Below are 16,375 nucleotides of genomic sequence, written 5' to 3'. Positions count from 1 at the left end.
TAAGGTTTCCAGTCAGTTAAGGGATCTCTTAAAGCACATCTTTTAAATTTAGTATTTGTGTGCATTTTATTTGTGGAAATAAATCTAGATATTGATAATAAAAATAAACATTTAGAGGCCAGCCCCATGGCCTAGTGGTTAAGTTCGGTGCACTCTGCTTTGGCAGTCCGGGTTCTGTTCCTGGGTACAGACCCTCATCACTCATCGGCAGCCATGCTGTGGCAGCTCACATACAAAATAGAGGAAGACTGGCACAGATGTTAGCTCAGGGTGAATCTTCCTCAGCAAGAAGAAGTAAACATTTAAAAGGTAGGAACAAAGTGCTTTCATTTCTTTGGAATTTTGAAACAGGCCCCATGAACTAATCCAGGGCGTTCCCCCAATCGTGAATTCCCCTAGTGCAGGGTGAGACTGAACTGAATGGCAAGGCAAGATGCTCTGCTAGCCTGGTAGGTACTTTGTAATTTGTGTCTCTGCTGAAGGCTGGGGTTTTGTTATAGAATGAGTAGAGTCCGTACTCATTTTAGTTTCTGCTGTAGTATTCTGAGCATCTCTTATTGTAACACTCTATAACCAAGCTTCTGTGAACCTAGATCAGCCTCTGAAATCAAATGGAACATTTTCCATTATTGATTAAGCATAGAATCCGCTTTGTAAACTAGTTGAGAGTAATAAGAGACATTTGAGTCATTAACTGAGAAGATGACAGGTCTCTGTGACCACTGTCTTTCACTAGGTCAACTGTTATTTATTCAGTAGAAGAGCCTCTCAGTTTAAAAGTATATGGAGCTTTTTTATATGATTGCAAAAAAGAAGAATGGACATGTATTTGCAATTCTTAAGTCAGATCAAGGGGTTATCTTGATTGGTTAGAAAACTGCTACTCGAGAATAAGGTTCAATCACAAATTGAAGCAAATTTTACTGTTTCACAGTCCCTAGGCTCCTCCTGTAATTGTGACTCCTTCAAGCCTAACGGCATACTCTTTGATCACTAGAGGGACAGGGTTCCTACAGAAAGGACAGCAAATCAACAGTTAGGGTGGGAATACGCTTTATAATTCACAGATTTGCCCAAGAAGTGAGTTCAGTCCTGTTCAGGGTTGATTTGTTTAAATGGTATCTGATTTCAAGTTGCAGGTTGCTCTGTTGTAAAATACCCAATCATGGTGCTCATGCTAATGATATACAGGTGGCTGTCTTGCAGAGTCTCTTAACAGGTCGAATTGCTTTTGGTCTTATAGACGCAAAATAAAATTGTTTAATAAAATCACATCTGCTGAACTTTCCAGATTATGAGCAAGTTTCAGCGAAAGTTTTCTCTTACTTCATCAGGAACGACAATCGAGTGGTTGGAACCAAAGATACCTTTATCAAATCACTATAAAAATGGAGCTGACCAGCCCTTTGCAACCGAGCAGAGTAAGCCAGTGGCAGTCGCAGAAGAACAATGTGTTGCAGAATCTGGACTATTAGCAAGGGTAAGGTAATGCGAAAATATGGTTTGGGTGAAAAAATTAGGAATCACTGAAAAAGATCAGTTCTCTTTTCGTTGTCAGGGCATGCAAGTCAACCCAACGCCAGAGCAATAGTCTTGCAGACTCTAGACATTATTGTTCTACTTTAAACTGCCTTGGCCTTGAAAGAGGTTTTATTGTTTAAAACTTGTACATGTAGTATTTTCCAGGTTAAATTATGTGCCCTTTTTAGTATTGGTTTGTTTTTGCTTGATAAAAATGTATTTAACTAATCTAATATAACATTATCTGTACCGTATTTATCTGTTGCATTCCTTACCCCGTTATCGTAATTGAACATTATTTACTAGATGTTTACTAAGTTTACAAGTTTACTCTTAAGTCTTTCTGATAGTGAGCACTTTACCAAACCAATTTTTTTAAAGTGTTATTCTACTTAAAATAGCACACAGTTTTAGAGTTTAATATTTTTATAAAGTATTATTCATTCCATATTTTTCAGAAGCTAAAGAATGTTTTATTCTCTTCATAGTTTTACCACTGTAACAAATCATACTGGTTTTTTGCCTTTTGTGTTCACATCTGTTATTTTTATGGCCATCATAATTACATAGATGGTTTCATTTTAAGTGCTTTTTACATGATACTTCTCATAAGCATTTTTCTATGTTATTTTGGCCTATATAATTAAAATTTTAAAGGTTAAAGTAGACTATTGAATATCCATATTGTTATTTTTTGTTATTATAAATAGCACTGTATCATCTTGTCTACCGTTTTTTCCCCCTTTATTTGCATAATTTCTTTAGGTTATATTCCCAAGTAGAATTAACTGAGTCAAGAATAAGGCAGAGTTTATGGTTATTTATATATTAGCAAATTACTTCTTAAAAGAAATATGTGACAAAGGGACTTCCAAAACTGGCAAAGTCCTTGGCTTAATGAGGCAGGCAATGGTGGCAGAGCAGGCAGGGGAGAAGGAAAAAAGTATGAAGCGCCTTTTTTTCTATAACTTTTTGACTAGCTCATTTGTGGAGTCAAGCCATTAGTAATTATATATCAAGCTGTCTAGGATATGACAAGTCGAGTGTTAGGAATTAGAAGAGACCGAAAAACGAGGACATAATTCTTTCACTGAAGAGACTTATAATCCACTTGGAGTCACAACACACATCCACTGAGGAATGGGATGATAATATGAAGCAGTAGTATTTTTTTTCCATCTTACTTGAAATGGTTTAGGCTGTTGAGATATGGGCATTCAGAGAAAGAAGAAAGATGTATTGAGTAGAGTGGAAAGGAAATACTTTGGAAAGAAGGTGGAAGTGGAATTGGGCTTTGAAAAGAGACAGGATTTGAGGAGGAGTAATAAGGGAATCTCAAGCTGGAGGAGTACCACGAGCAGGGACACTGAGCCATGTATGCTTACTGTGGAGGCTTGCCTGATAATGTTGAACCCAGATTCCATCATTTACTAACATTTGGGCCAATTCATTAATCACTCTTAGCCTCAATTTCCTTATCTGTAAAGTAAGGATAGTAATACCTTATAAGATTGTTATGAAGATAAAATTAATTTAGCAAAGCACCTTGTTTATGGAAAATGATCACAGGGTTGTTGGATTTTACAAATCCCGAGGACCATTCATGTTGCATTCTACGGGAAGTGATAATCCCTAGAGCCCTACTCCATAGAATGCAGTGTAAACTGTGCCCCCAGGGAACATAAAAATCATTCAGAAGAATTCAGTCCTAAAGTGATAGACACTAGGGTCACGAGCATGGGGGGGATGTGATATGTTTAGGAAGATTGGTATATAATGTGACCTGTAATTAAAGTGTAGATAGAAGGCTATGGAAGTAGATATGAAGACAAATGAATAGGTATGGGATTTCAAATGAAAAATCAGTTGGACTTGTGATTGACTGGGAATAGGGTTGGATCAAAGATGACTCCAAGTTTTTGAGCCTAAATCACTAGATACAATTGTGGTGCCATTCACAAAGCTAGGAAAATTGGGAAGAATGAGCCTTTTGAGAGAAAAGATTTAGTATGGCTTATGAGCATGTTGAATTTTATGTGAGAAGAGGATATATGATTGTAAATGTATATAAAAAGCAATTGGATTGCTGTATTTCCAAATCTTTTGAAACAGTGAATAGACTAAGTACATCACTGAGTGTAAGTAGAAAAAAATAATCACATAGATTTTTTTTTAATTACAAAAGGCATTAGACTCTACTTAACCTACCAGAATAGACCTGTATTTTCCAAAAATTTCAATACACCTTCTTTGAAATATGAGTGTTAAGGCAAGCTAGAGACATATAGTAGTGGAGGTTTTGCTGTCAGGTGATGAAGTCAACCCGAGGGAGGCTGGAATGAAGCCCTCAGTTCCTTTGTGCCCAAGTCAGAAATCAGAAGGACAGAAATGGGGTTAGTATGAGTTTTGTGGAGTATTAGGGTTTCTTTTTGCCATGCAGTATCCAGATAGTACGAATTCCTAGAAACTCACCTTGCCACTGTATTTGCTAACCATTCTGGGATTGTAGGGATTTTATGCATTTGAGCGAGTTTATTCGAATTTTGGTAATGCTTTTACCTTAAGCTTTTCTTTAAGAAAGGCATGATGGCCTCTGAGAAGAGGCATTTCAAGAGGAGAGAAGAGCTTTCAAAGTCTTCCGTTCACACCAAGACTTAGAACCAATGTTAATTGTTAATAGAATTCTTCTTTTTTCCTATTCTAGTAAGTGATTTGAACGTAAAGTTTTTCTAAAAACAGCAAAAACTGTACTCTCTTAAATAGTTTTCTACCAGATTATGTTTTATTTCTTTAATATTATTTTCATTAGAGGACGTTGCAACCCGCAAAGTAAACTTTGTATTGTATAGTAAGGTTAAGGCTATATTTGCATTGTTAATCTGTGTCCCAGGGTCTGACCTCAAATGTAATGGTACCTTTTCAGAGGGTTGGAGAACATTATCTAATCAAGACCTCTTAGGTTTTTTCCTCAACATTTCTCAGATGAATAATTATTAGATTTGTTATCCATGTGTAGAGAGGAGGATGATCAACTTTTCTCCCTGTTTATGATGAGTAAACATTGGCAACTATACTTAAACTATGTTGTGCAACTGATTTAGGGTTGATAACAGGAGATGCTTCCTGACAGTCCTACTAGCCATTGAAAAGGGGAGTTGAGAAAGCCTCTCCTCAAGGTTGTAAAAACAAGTAATTCTGATTTACACAAACAGTAGTTGTCTGTGTGATCTTAACATATATAAAAAAGAAAATACAGGAGTATTTCTTGCACAGAGAGACAGTGACAGAAAAGAGACTTTTATTCTCAATAGAAATTAGTAAACATTTATAACACTAGACTTTTGCTTTGTTTTGCATTAAGGAACCCGAAGAAATAAATGCAGATGATGAGGTGGAGGATACATGTGACAACAAGGAGGATGACCTGGGAGCAGTGGAAGAGCAGCGCAGTGTCATCCTCCATCTCTTGTCACAGCTTAAGCTGGGCATGGATTTAACAAGAGTGAGTAATGGGTTAAACTGGCTGTGGAGATCGTTGGGGCAGGACTATACCTGTAATTGTTAATGTTGTCAGGGCTTTTTGTTCTTTTACATTGTTGTTATTTTGTGTGTGTGTGAGGAAGATCGGCCTTGAGCTAACATCTGTTGACAATCTTCCTCTTTTTCTTGAAGAAGATTGTCACTGAACTAACATCTGTAGCCTTGCTTACTTTAAAAATGTTATCTGGGGGCTGGCCCGGTGGCACAGTAGTTAAATTCACATGTTCTGCTTTGGTGGCCCCGGGTTTGCTGGTTCAGATCCCGGGTGTGGACCTACACACCACTTGTCAAGCCACGCTGTGGTAAGCGTCCCACTTATAAAGTAAAGGAAAATGGGCACGGATGTTAGCTCAGGGCCAGTCTTCCTCAGCAAAAGAGAGGAGGATTAGCAGCAGATGTTAGCTCAGGGCCAATCATCTTCTTCTTCAAAAAAAAAGGGTGATCTGAATTAACTAGGTGGTGGGAATCCTTTCACAATGTATAGTATATCAAATCACCACAACATACACTTTAAATATCTTGCAGTTTTATTTGTCAGTTATACCTCAGTAAAACTAGAAAAAAAAAAGTGTGGTCTGAAGACCAGTAGCGTCATCATCACCTATGAACATGTTAGAAATTCAGAATCTCAGCCCTCTATTTCAAACTTAGAAGACCAGAACCTGCATTTTGATAAGATCCCCATGCAGTTCATATGTACATTAAAGTTTGAGAAGCACTCGTTTATCGTTTTTAATTTTAGGCCAGTTTTCTCCATTCCCGGTTTATTTAATTTCTGTGCCTTAATTTGTTTTAACAGTTAATCCATGACATTAATTTAAAAAGCATATCAGATTTAAAACCTATATATGTCAAATGTTACCACTGTGGGATTATGTACTTTGAGTTACTGTTGACACTACTGTGCATTGGTATAGGATTGCAAAATTGACTTTAGGAGAATTGTTTCAAATTGAGGGTTTTGATGCCATTGAAGGCGATGAAAGTGTAGATTAAAGGTGGTTTGATTCCAGTGAATTGTTCACTTGAAAACATAAACAGAAAGCATTTTGCCTTTAGAATTTACTTTGAAGCATTTCAAAATCAAAAACACCTTTCTTTACTCAACTTATGATGATTATAGGCGGGTTTAGAAGTAAATAGACTAAATTAAAAGCCTACTAAAGAAGCAGACATTTTAGGAATTAATAAAGAAATCCATTAACCTTTCCTCTTTCATCTAACCTTAGTATTTCAACTGGGTATCATGTCTATTCTAGAAATCTTCATATTAGTGGTGCAGAAAAGACTATTAGTTATAAAATCAGTTAAAATGAATAATGATATGAGGGGTTTGTTGGTTATTATGGTGTTTGCTTTTCCTTAGTAGATTTAGCTTTATAAGGCATAAGAGCAGTGTTGGAGTTTATGAGGCATAGAACATTTGAAAAGAATGTGCTTTGATAGTAATCCAGATGGCAAAGCTCTCTCTTGGCATGAATAACTATATATGAAAAACTTTCCCCACATTTGTTCTTTGTTAATTAAAAAGATATGTGTATATATATGTTTTTTATATTTATATATAAAATCATTAACATTGGGGCTGGCCCCGTGTCCCAGTGGTTAAGTACACGTGGTCCGCTGCAGCGGCTCAGGGTTTCGCTGCTTCGGATCCTGGCTATTGACGTGGCACTGCTCATCAGGCCTCGCTGAGGCGGCGTCCCACATGTCACAACTAGAAGGACCCACAACTAAAATATACAACAATGTACTGGGGGGATTTGGGGAGAAAAAGCAGAAAGGAAAAAAAATTTTTTTTTAATTATAAACATCAACCAACCACAAATTATAAACATTCACATAACATTGAAAAGAGTGCTGCTTTTTGAACAACATTAAAGAACCTGGTGACTAAACTGCAGTCACATCTACCTCCTATCCATCAAGAACACTGATACAACACGTATTTATTGAGCCCCCCCTTATATTCCAGACACCGTGCTGAGTGCAGGAACTATAACAACTAGAAGGTAACCATGGTCCTAGCCTGTGTGTTGTAAATAAGTAATATATGTGTTCCCCACTGTTCATTTTGCTCCTTTTTAAATAATACTATGAATTTAGTATAATTAAAGACCTCACGGAAAGTTTTGGAAAACAGAAGGAAAAAATCTCCTATAATTTCACCACTCTAACAACACGACTCTCACTTTTGAGAATCCCTTCCAGTCTTTCTTCAGATAACCATAGTTTATATCCAATTTTGTTATATTTCCTTTTCTCAGTTAATATCTTTGTGAAATGTATTATGCATGCAGAAGACTGAATAGAATGCATATAAACAGATGGAAGAACACTGGTAAAACACATACCTGTGTACCTGCCTCTCAGATTAACTTATAGAACATTGCCAGAACTTGGAAGCTCTGTGAGTGCCCCTCCTGGTTGTAGTCCCCTACTGTTTCCTAGATGTACCCACTTACTTGACTTTTGTGTTAATCATCCCCCTACTTTTCTTCATAATTTTACCACCTGTATATGTACCCCATAACAATGTGTTATTTAGTTTAGAAAAAGTGATAGCCAGCACATGTTTAGCTATATAAGGAAAGGGCTATAATGCCTTTCAGAGAAGAAGGCTCCCAGGGGAAGGTAAATTAAACAGTCTCTGGCTTCAGCTTCTTATAAATTACTGAGAAAGTTTAAAAGAACCATTTCTGAGGAAATCAGAAGGCAAAATTGTGAGTGAGTCCTGTGAAATATACAGCTCACAGTTAAAGCATTTGGTGTGAGCTGGATGCTGGACATCCAGGAGGAACGTGGGCAGGGGGAGTGAGCTGCTCAGTGTTCTCTGCTGCTGAGGTTCCGAACTGTGACCTAGCCCCAACTCTCAGGAGTAGATTGAAGCCAGAACGCATCTGTGGGTGAAATAGTCTGTGGGTGAAACAGTCTGTGGGTGAAATGAGTGTCTTCGGCCAATCCAGACAGCAGAGCGTGGAGAGGAGAATAGGCACCTCATCAGCAGAGGGTCAACACAAGCCAAATACAGATACAGTTGAAACCAGTTTCACTAGGGCATTCTAGCCTCAGGTTTAAAAAGATGATCTCAATGGCAGCATGAAGCATGTAGATGATAGTCTTCCACCTGTCTGGGTCTTGAATCACGTCATTCTAATCTGGGTCATTTCCCTGTGTCTGCTGTACAACTTTCTTCCTGGGATGGCCTTTCATTGTCCTCCTGGCGTTTCCTTTACCTTTCTCCTGTGCTGAATCTGTTTCCTGATTCCTCGCTTCTTTTTTGTTGCCTCTCATTTTGATGGAGCACATTCTCCTTTCCCTTCTGAGAAAGATCTGTCGGAGGCAAAATGCGAAAATGTATGTCAGAAATGTCTTTATTTTGCTCTCATATTTGATTGCTAGTTTGGATAGAATTTCTAACTTATAGTTAATTTTCCTTTAGAACATTGCCTCCTTGCTGTAGGGTTTTAGTGAAAAGACTGATGTCATTCTAATTCCTCATCTTCTGTTTGTGACCTGTTTTGCTTGTTTTTGGAGTCTTTTCTTTGTCCCCAGAAGTCTGAAATTTCACAGTGACGTATCTTGGATAGGATTCTTTTTTCTTTTCTTTTTCCTTTTTCTCCCCAAAGTCCCCTGGTACATAGTTGTGTATTTTTAGTTGTGGGTCCTTCTAGTTGTGGCATGTGGGACTCTGCCTTAGCATGGCCTGATGAGCGGTGCCTTGTCTGCACCCAGGATCTGAACCAGTGAAACCCTGGGCCACCCAAGCAGAGCGCACAAACTTAACCACTCGGCCACGGGGCCGGCCCTGAGGATTCTTTTTATCCATTGTCTCTGGGCACTTGGTGGGCCTTTTCAGTAAGACAACACATACTTTTCAGTTCTCTGAATGTTTCTTGAATTTTTTCATTGACAATTTTCTATTTTTTCCTGTTCTCTCTGAAATCCTTATTACATAGACATTGAACTTCCTTGTCTGGTCCTCTATTTTTCTCTTCTGTCTCTCTTCTATGTTGTAGGAGATTTCCTCACCTTTATTTTCTAACCTTTCTCTTGATTTTTAGTTTTTCCTGTCATATTTTAAAATTTTCTTTTTCAAAAAGCATCCTTGTTTCGTGTATGTAATATCTTCTCAATTCTCTGAAGATATTAATTATTATTTTTAAGTTTTTTCCCCTCCCTCCAGTGAGGTTTCTGTTTCCTCCAACTCTGTTTCTTTGTTTTGGTCTTTAAATTCCTAATTAGAGGTTTTCTCAGAGATCAGGTATTTCTTGGATTTCTGTGCATGAGTAAGTGTAGGGGAACTAAAAACCTGATTTTAAGTTTTGAACATATGGGTGGGGCCTATGCTTTTCAGTGTTGAGTAATCTAGATTTGTTGGGGAACCTGGTGTCAGTATCATTAGATTTTTCCTCTAATGGGTTAGTCAAATTCCGCGAAAGGAATTCTTCTAATCTCCTGCTTGGTGAGTAAGCAACTAGGAGTTGTGGAGGAGAGGGCTGTGTGCAAGAGAATCTCAGCATCTAACATTTAATTCACATGGGGTGACTTCGTCCCCCTGTTATCAGTATGGTATCTACTCTCTTGGGAGTCCTTGACGTTCCCCAGACTAGAGAATAAGCCGCCTTAGTTCACTCTCCAGAGACTAAACTTCTTGATTTTGGCTGCGGTGCAAGAGGGACAGTTACCACAGTGCGGAGTTGGGGAGGGGGGTTATGGATCTAATTGCTTTGCACACAGATTTCACTCAGTTGTCTTTATTTTAGCGTTTCTCTAAACCCTCAGATCCAAAGGTACCTGGTACTGTCAGTTCCTGAGTCCTCTCAGGAATCTGTAAACCACTGCTTAAGAGTCATCTTTCTAGTTAACAACTCCCAAAATGTTACTGCTTTTTGTTAGCTTTCCTGATACCTCTAGGTTTGCCCTTATATGACATTTATTTATATAATTTTAATGGGATTTCAGTAGAAAGTGAAATTAAGATGTGTGTGTTCAATCCATCCTGAAATGAACCTGAAACATCAGTATCTTTTGTATCACTTATATCATCTTCATAACCATCTTTTTAAATGACTGTAATAGTCCATTAAATTAAAGTCCTGTATTTAAGTTAGCTAGAACTGTAGTTAAAAACATAGTTTGTTCATGGATGGACCTTGAGGGTATTATGTTAAACTAAATAAGCCAGATAGAGAAAGACAAACTCTGTATGATTCCACTCACATGTGGAAGATAAACAAACACATGGACACAGAGAACAGATTAGTGGTTACCAGGGGAAAGGGGAGTGGCGGGTGGGCACAAAGGGTGAAGTGGTGCATCTATAATATGACTGACAAAAAATAATGTACAACTGAAATCTCACAAGGTTGTAAACTATCATAACCTCGCTAAAAAAAATTTTTTTTAAATAGGTTGTTTTAATTTTATTTTCACATTCTTTTTTTTTCATTCATATTATTTCCTAAGACTAGCTTCCTGGTAGACTATTCACAAGGCTAAATGGATCTGAACATCTTCAGGCTCTTGAAAAATATTGCCAGATTGTTTTCTCAAAGAGTTGAACCAGTTTGCAGTGCCTCTCCAATTCTGCTTTAAATAAAACAGTCAGTCTTCCTTACCTTACCTGGCTTTACATGGCAGAAGTTCTCTTCTTGGAAATAGTTCTCTTGTGCTTAAAATTAAATGTAGGTTAGAAATTTTGCTTTGGTTAGTGATCCTCTTTATTCTCAGAGAATGGCATTTATTTCCTCTTCTCATACCTCGTATCATGATCAATTTATTTTTAAAGTAGGAGAAGAAGAAAAGCATGGGTAGCATTTACTTTGAGTTTTACCACCATTTCCCTCATAACACTTTTATTCATTCCAAGGAGTTTGGGGATTTAAAAAAAATTTCTTGGGGCCGGCCCAGTGGCATAGCAGTTAGGTGTGCATGTTCTGCTTCTCAGCGGCTTGGGGTTTGCCAGTTCGGATCCCGGGTGCAGACATGGCACCGCTTGGCAAAAGCCATGCTGTGGTAGGCGTCCCACATATAACGTAGAGGAAGATGAGCATGGATGTTAGCTCAGGGCCAGTCTTCCTCAGCAAAAAGAGGAGGATTGACAGTAATTAGCTCAGAGCTAATCTTCCTCAAAAAAAAAAAAAAATTTCTTTTACCTGACCCTCTTGAAGGCCTGAATTTGTATTTAATTTTAACCACCTGGCTGTCATTTCCTTTCAAGCATGCTTATTTTTTAATGAGACCATACTTTTCTTTTGTGACTTTGTTTTTACTGTCCATCTAGAATGAAATGTGTTCAGAGAGATAAGAATAGTTATCTACTGATATACACATGGATTAAAGTTTTCCTCTTTGGTTAATTTTGTCATTGTTGTTGTTTTAGGTGGTGCTTCCTACGTTTATCCTAGAGAAGCGTTCCTTGCTGGAAATGTATGCAGACTTTATGTCTCATCCAGACCTATTTATAGCCATCACTAATGGAGCCACAGCTGAGGACAGAATGATTCGTTTTGTTGAGTACTACCTTACCTCATTTCATGAAGGCCGTAAGGGAGCCATTGCTAAGAAACCGTACAATCCTATCATTGGAGAAACATTTCACTGTTCCTGGAGGATGCCAAAAAGCGAGATAGCATCCAGTGTTATTAGCAGCTCTTCCACCCAGGCAATCACAAATCACGCTCCTGTGTCAGAGGAGGCTTTGAGCCAGGTGGGATCAGACTGTTATACAGTCAGATTCGTCGCTGAGCAGGTTTCCCATCATCCTCCAGTCTCAGGATTTTATGCAGAATGTGCAGAGAGGAAGATGTGTGTAAATGCCCATGTCTGGACTAAGAGCAAATTCTTAGGCATGTCGATAGGCGTGACAATGGTTGGAGAAGGTAAGTAGAAAAATTGTTCTCCAATTTTTAATATCAAACTACAGTCTTAAATTTTGGGAAGCTAGATAAATATTACTTATAAATTTGAAATGTTATGTGTACTACTTTTTTGTTCCAATTCCTAGTGTGTCCCAGAAGGCTGGGGGTGGTGGGAGCATACCTATGAACAAATATAAATTCTCTTTTTAAATGATTTTTTTCTGATTTTAAATATAAAATGTTTTTATTGTAGAAAATTTAGAAAACTTAGAGAAATATCAAGGAGAAAATAAAGCATCTCTAATCCCCCTGTCCAGAGATGGATAAATTTAGCTAGAATTTAGTATTTTTTCTGTGTGTGCATGTTCAGACTTTTATTTTTGTTTTCTCAAATTAGGATTAATTCCCTCTCTATAATTTGTGTCCTCCTTTTTTGCGCTAAATATTCATTTTCTCATGTCATTGATAATACTTGAAAACATGTTTTAATGACTGCATAATATCCTATGAACTGGGATATTTACTATCTTTTAACTATTTACTCTATTTGAACATTGAAGTTGTTTCCATATTTTCATTTTTATAAAAACCACTCAAGAAATATCTTCTAGGTAAATCTTTATCTACATCTTTTGTATTTCCTGAGGAGATATACATGGAGTATTTTAAAATACGTTGCCACACTTTAATTCTACTTCAGGAAAAGGTCATGAAAAAATAATTTAAGGAAATACAGTGTTTTTTGGCCAAGAAGATGCAAAAAATCAAGAACAAAAAAAGCCTCCACAGAAATCATAGCAGAGTTAATGAAAATACAATGGTGGAAAACCCATTTTAATATTACAGGCAGACTCTTCTGTGTAGCATAATTGGTTCTGATTGTAAACTTACATTGTAAGCACAGCGTAATAAGCCTGTGACGCTGACATTTTGAGATTATGTTGTTGTAGCTGTCAGGAAAATACTTTATCCTCCTTTTCAGTTTTCCCCATTTTTAAGATCTGTTGTGATAATTTCCAAATAATGTCTCAAGCTAATCAAAACTTTCATAACATATAAAGTACTCGTGTTTTATCAGTTAGAAAAAAAATTGCCACCTTGAGTTACAAGCTCCATAACATTAGCCCTAGGATCTTCATCAATCAATTTATTTATTTTTTAAATGAAAAAACTGAAGTTTAGAGGTGGTGGGACATATTCAGGATCACAAAGGTTAAAGCATAGACAGATTGAGAACCTCATTCTTTGACATGCTCTCCCCGACAACAGTTACTCTTATCAATTCATATAACAGAAAGAATCTGATAATGGTAGCCTCTCCCACTCCAAGAAAGGAAATACCTCCAAAAATAAGGAGAAGCATTAATATCTTAACCATGCATTAATCATGAAGGAGGTATAAAATCATTAATTTTTGATTATTTAAGTGCTAATTATATGTTTATGGATTGTCTTTTAGAGATTAAATTGCTATTGGTACCCTCAACAGAAAGTAAATAAAATCAGTGAATGGAACGTAAGACAATTTATTTTGCTATTAGCAATCTTGTTTTTTATTTATTAGTAGGGGGAAATTCTGTTTAATGATAAATGAGATTTTAGAATTCTTTGAATCTCAGTTATCCTAACTAGTCGTTTATCATGTACATTCAAAACTGGCTGTGTATGTCTTCGGATTTTAAATTCTGTGTGTGTGCTACTTATGTTAAATATATTCTTAGAAATCAAAGATCATAAACCCAGTTTATAAGATATTTTTTAAAAAATAATAAAAATATATCTTTTCCAACTTAGAATTAGTCAACAGTTATTATTAAGTACTTAAAATATACCTCAGTATGTTGTCTATATCTCTTCTGACAGCTCCCATTATATATAAATCTGTTACAGCCAGAATCATGTCCCTTATGAAATGGCTCAGTAATTCTTGATTTATTGTTACCCTTTGTGAAGACTGTTAAGGGTAATACAAAAAAAATAGTTGGTGTTGCTTTATGTAGACTACTTTAGAATCTGTTTATTTGCTTATCCTAAAAATTAGCTATATTAAAATATCATAATTCTTGCCCTTATTTGTGAACATTAAGAACAGAGTACTTAATGAACATTCATTAAGAGGGAGATTACCATAAGAGTTCAGACTAGTACATTTCCAGTTCAGTATTTGGTCTGATGGCGACCCAGGTAGTGAGCTTAGGTTAGTAATGTAGCTCAGATATCCTTAGTGTCTCTTAATTATCTAGTATAAATTAATTATTGATTAATATATTTTTTTTTTAAAGATTGGCACCTGAGCTAACAACTGTTGCTAATCTTCTCTTTTTTTTTTTCTTCTTTTTCTCCCCAAATCCCCCCAGTACATAGTTGTATATTTTAGTTGTGGGTCCTTCTAGTTGTGGCATGTGGGATGCCACCTCAGCGTATCCTAATGACCGGTGCCATGTCTGCGCCCAGGATCCGAACTGGCAAAACCCTGGGCTGCCAAAGCGGAGTGTGTGAACTTAACCACTCGGCCATGGGGCTGGCCCCTGTAATTCTTTTTATATGTTTTTTAAAACCATCTTTGTTATGGGATTACTTAATATGGAACAAGCCCCGTTAGAATAATATTTGTTTGAAAACTACCACTTCTTATGTCTTGTAGCTTCACCCTAAATATTTCAGAATTTGGCAAACAAAATTATTATGATGATCATAATTTTTGTCATAGAATTAGGTTTTTTTTCTTCCTAACATGCATAGAATAGAGTAGAAAATACTTTTTTTTTCATCAAGCTGTCTTGAGATTAAGGTCTATGACTCTATAGCATTAGACATTTAGTTATTCCCAAACTGAGAAAGTTATTAGTACCTATTAATGATCAGACTTTAACCTGATGCAGTATAGCATGTCTTTAAACACTGACATAAGGTTTTACTTTATTTTTAGGAGTATTAGAGGGAACTCTTGAATTGTTCCCATTGTGACATTTTCTGCTCCCATGAACCCCAAAGGGATAGTTAGGTCATAGTGAAAGTAACCTTGATTCACTATTACCAGGAAAGGTTGTCAAATACAGTTGTAAATGAAGTTAATTTCATCCAAAATTAAGTGAAAATTAAGCAAAATAATGATGTTTATTCACTAGAGATGAGAAGAAATAATAGGATTTTTCATAACTGTCTTTTTTTTTGAGATATTAACCACCGTCATGTTTCACATTCAGGTGTCCTCAGTCTGTTGGAGCATGGAGAAGAGTATACATTTTCTCTGCCTTGTGCATATGCCCGGTCAATTCTAACTGTTCCTTGGGTGGAACTGGGTGGCAAAGTCAGTGTCAACTGTGTAAAAACTGGGTATTCAGCCAGCATCACTTTTCATACGAAGCCATTTTATGGTGGCAAACTGCACCGGTAAGAACATTTTAATGATTCCTGGCTCTTATTCTACCAGTTTGATCTTATATTATAACTCCTTATTGTTTTTCTGCTTTGTTTTATGTGAATGGAGTTGAATTTTTATTTACATTTGTTTCTTGTTTAATATATTTCATCTTTCAAGGCATTCTGGAAATCATGATCTAGTTTTCAAAATAGTGACAGATCTATCTACTCTTGTAAAATTTTCCTGATAAAGTAGTTAACAAAATGTAGAATGGAATTCCTAACACAGGAACATGCAGTCTCTGGCCCAAGGTTTGCCTTTAAAGGAATTCAGACTTGAATGCAGACCTCAGTGGAGGCAGCTGTTGCTACAAGTTAGGGGGAAAATATATCTAATCACAAGAAATAGTTGAGGAAGCACAATGATAGAAGCCAGTCTTTAGGTACTAGTACTGATTGGTGCCTTTGTTTTAATCCCATCTAGGACTGGCCAGTGATTATACCCCCTTTTCAACTTGTTAGTCTCTTCGGCACTAGTCCAGATCATTCAAACTACGGAAGACAAGTTTTTCTCATAGGATCCTCAAGAGGAAACTAACTCTTTCCTTAAGCCCTTGATGTCTATTCTGACTGTCCCTGAAATAGAGATAGTTTTATTTTTCTATAAACTTTTTATTGAAAAATAACACACACAGAAGTATACAGGTTGATATATTTTCACAAAGTGAAGATTTGCGCACTTTGATCTAGACATGGAACATTGCTAGCATCCCTGAGGCCCTCCTCATGCCCTGTTACAGTTACACACACACACACACACACACACACACACACACACACACAGGTTAACACACCCCTCCCGCTTAGGGTAGCCACTGTCCTGATTTCTAACACCATAGATTAGTTTTGTCTATTTTTGACTTCTATATAAATGGAGTCATACACTATGTACTCTTTCTTCTTAGACTTCTTTTGGTCAATATTATGTTTTTGAGATTCATCCATGTATACTTGCAGTTCATTCTCCTTAGTGAGGACTCTATTCCATTGTTTGACTATACCACAATTCATTTATTCATTCTAATGTT

The 16,375-nt window shown here is 36.7% G+C and overlaps 1 protein-coding gene across 1 annotated transcript in view; it reads left to right on the top strand.

Annotated features, from left to right (window-relative positions):
* OSBPL11 (oxysterol binding protein like 11) overlaps positions 1-16,375 on the top strand; it is an 81,740-nt gene that overhangs the window by 41,568 nt on the left and 23,797 nt on the right. Inside the window, exons 7-10 of the mRNA XM_014866833.3 lie at positions 1,335-1,480; positions 4,883-5,023; positions 11,447-11,945; positions 15,131-15,317. Coding sequence (XP_014722319.1) covers positions 1,335-1,480; positions 4,883-5,023; positions 11,447-11,945; positions 15,131-15,317 — 973 coding nt within the window. The remainder of the gene's footprint in view (positions 1-1,334; positions 1,481-4,882; positions 5,024-11,446; positions 11,946-15,130; positions 15,318-16,375) is intronic.

Source organism: Equus asinus, chromosome 5 (genome assembly GCF_041296235.1).
Source record: "Equus asinus isolate D_3611 breed Donkey chromosome 5, EquAss-T2T_v2, whole genome shotgun sequence".
NCBI lineage: Eukaryota > Metazoa > Chordata > Mammalia > Perissodactyla > Equidae > Equus > Equus asinus.
This window is presented reverse-complemented; position numbering and strand designations above follow the sequence as displayed.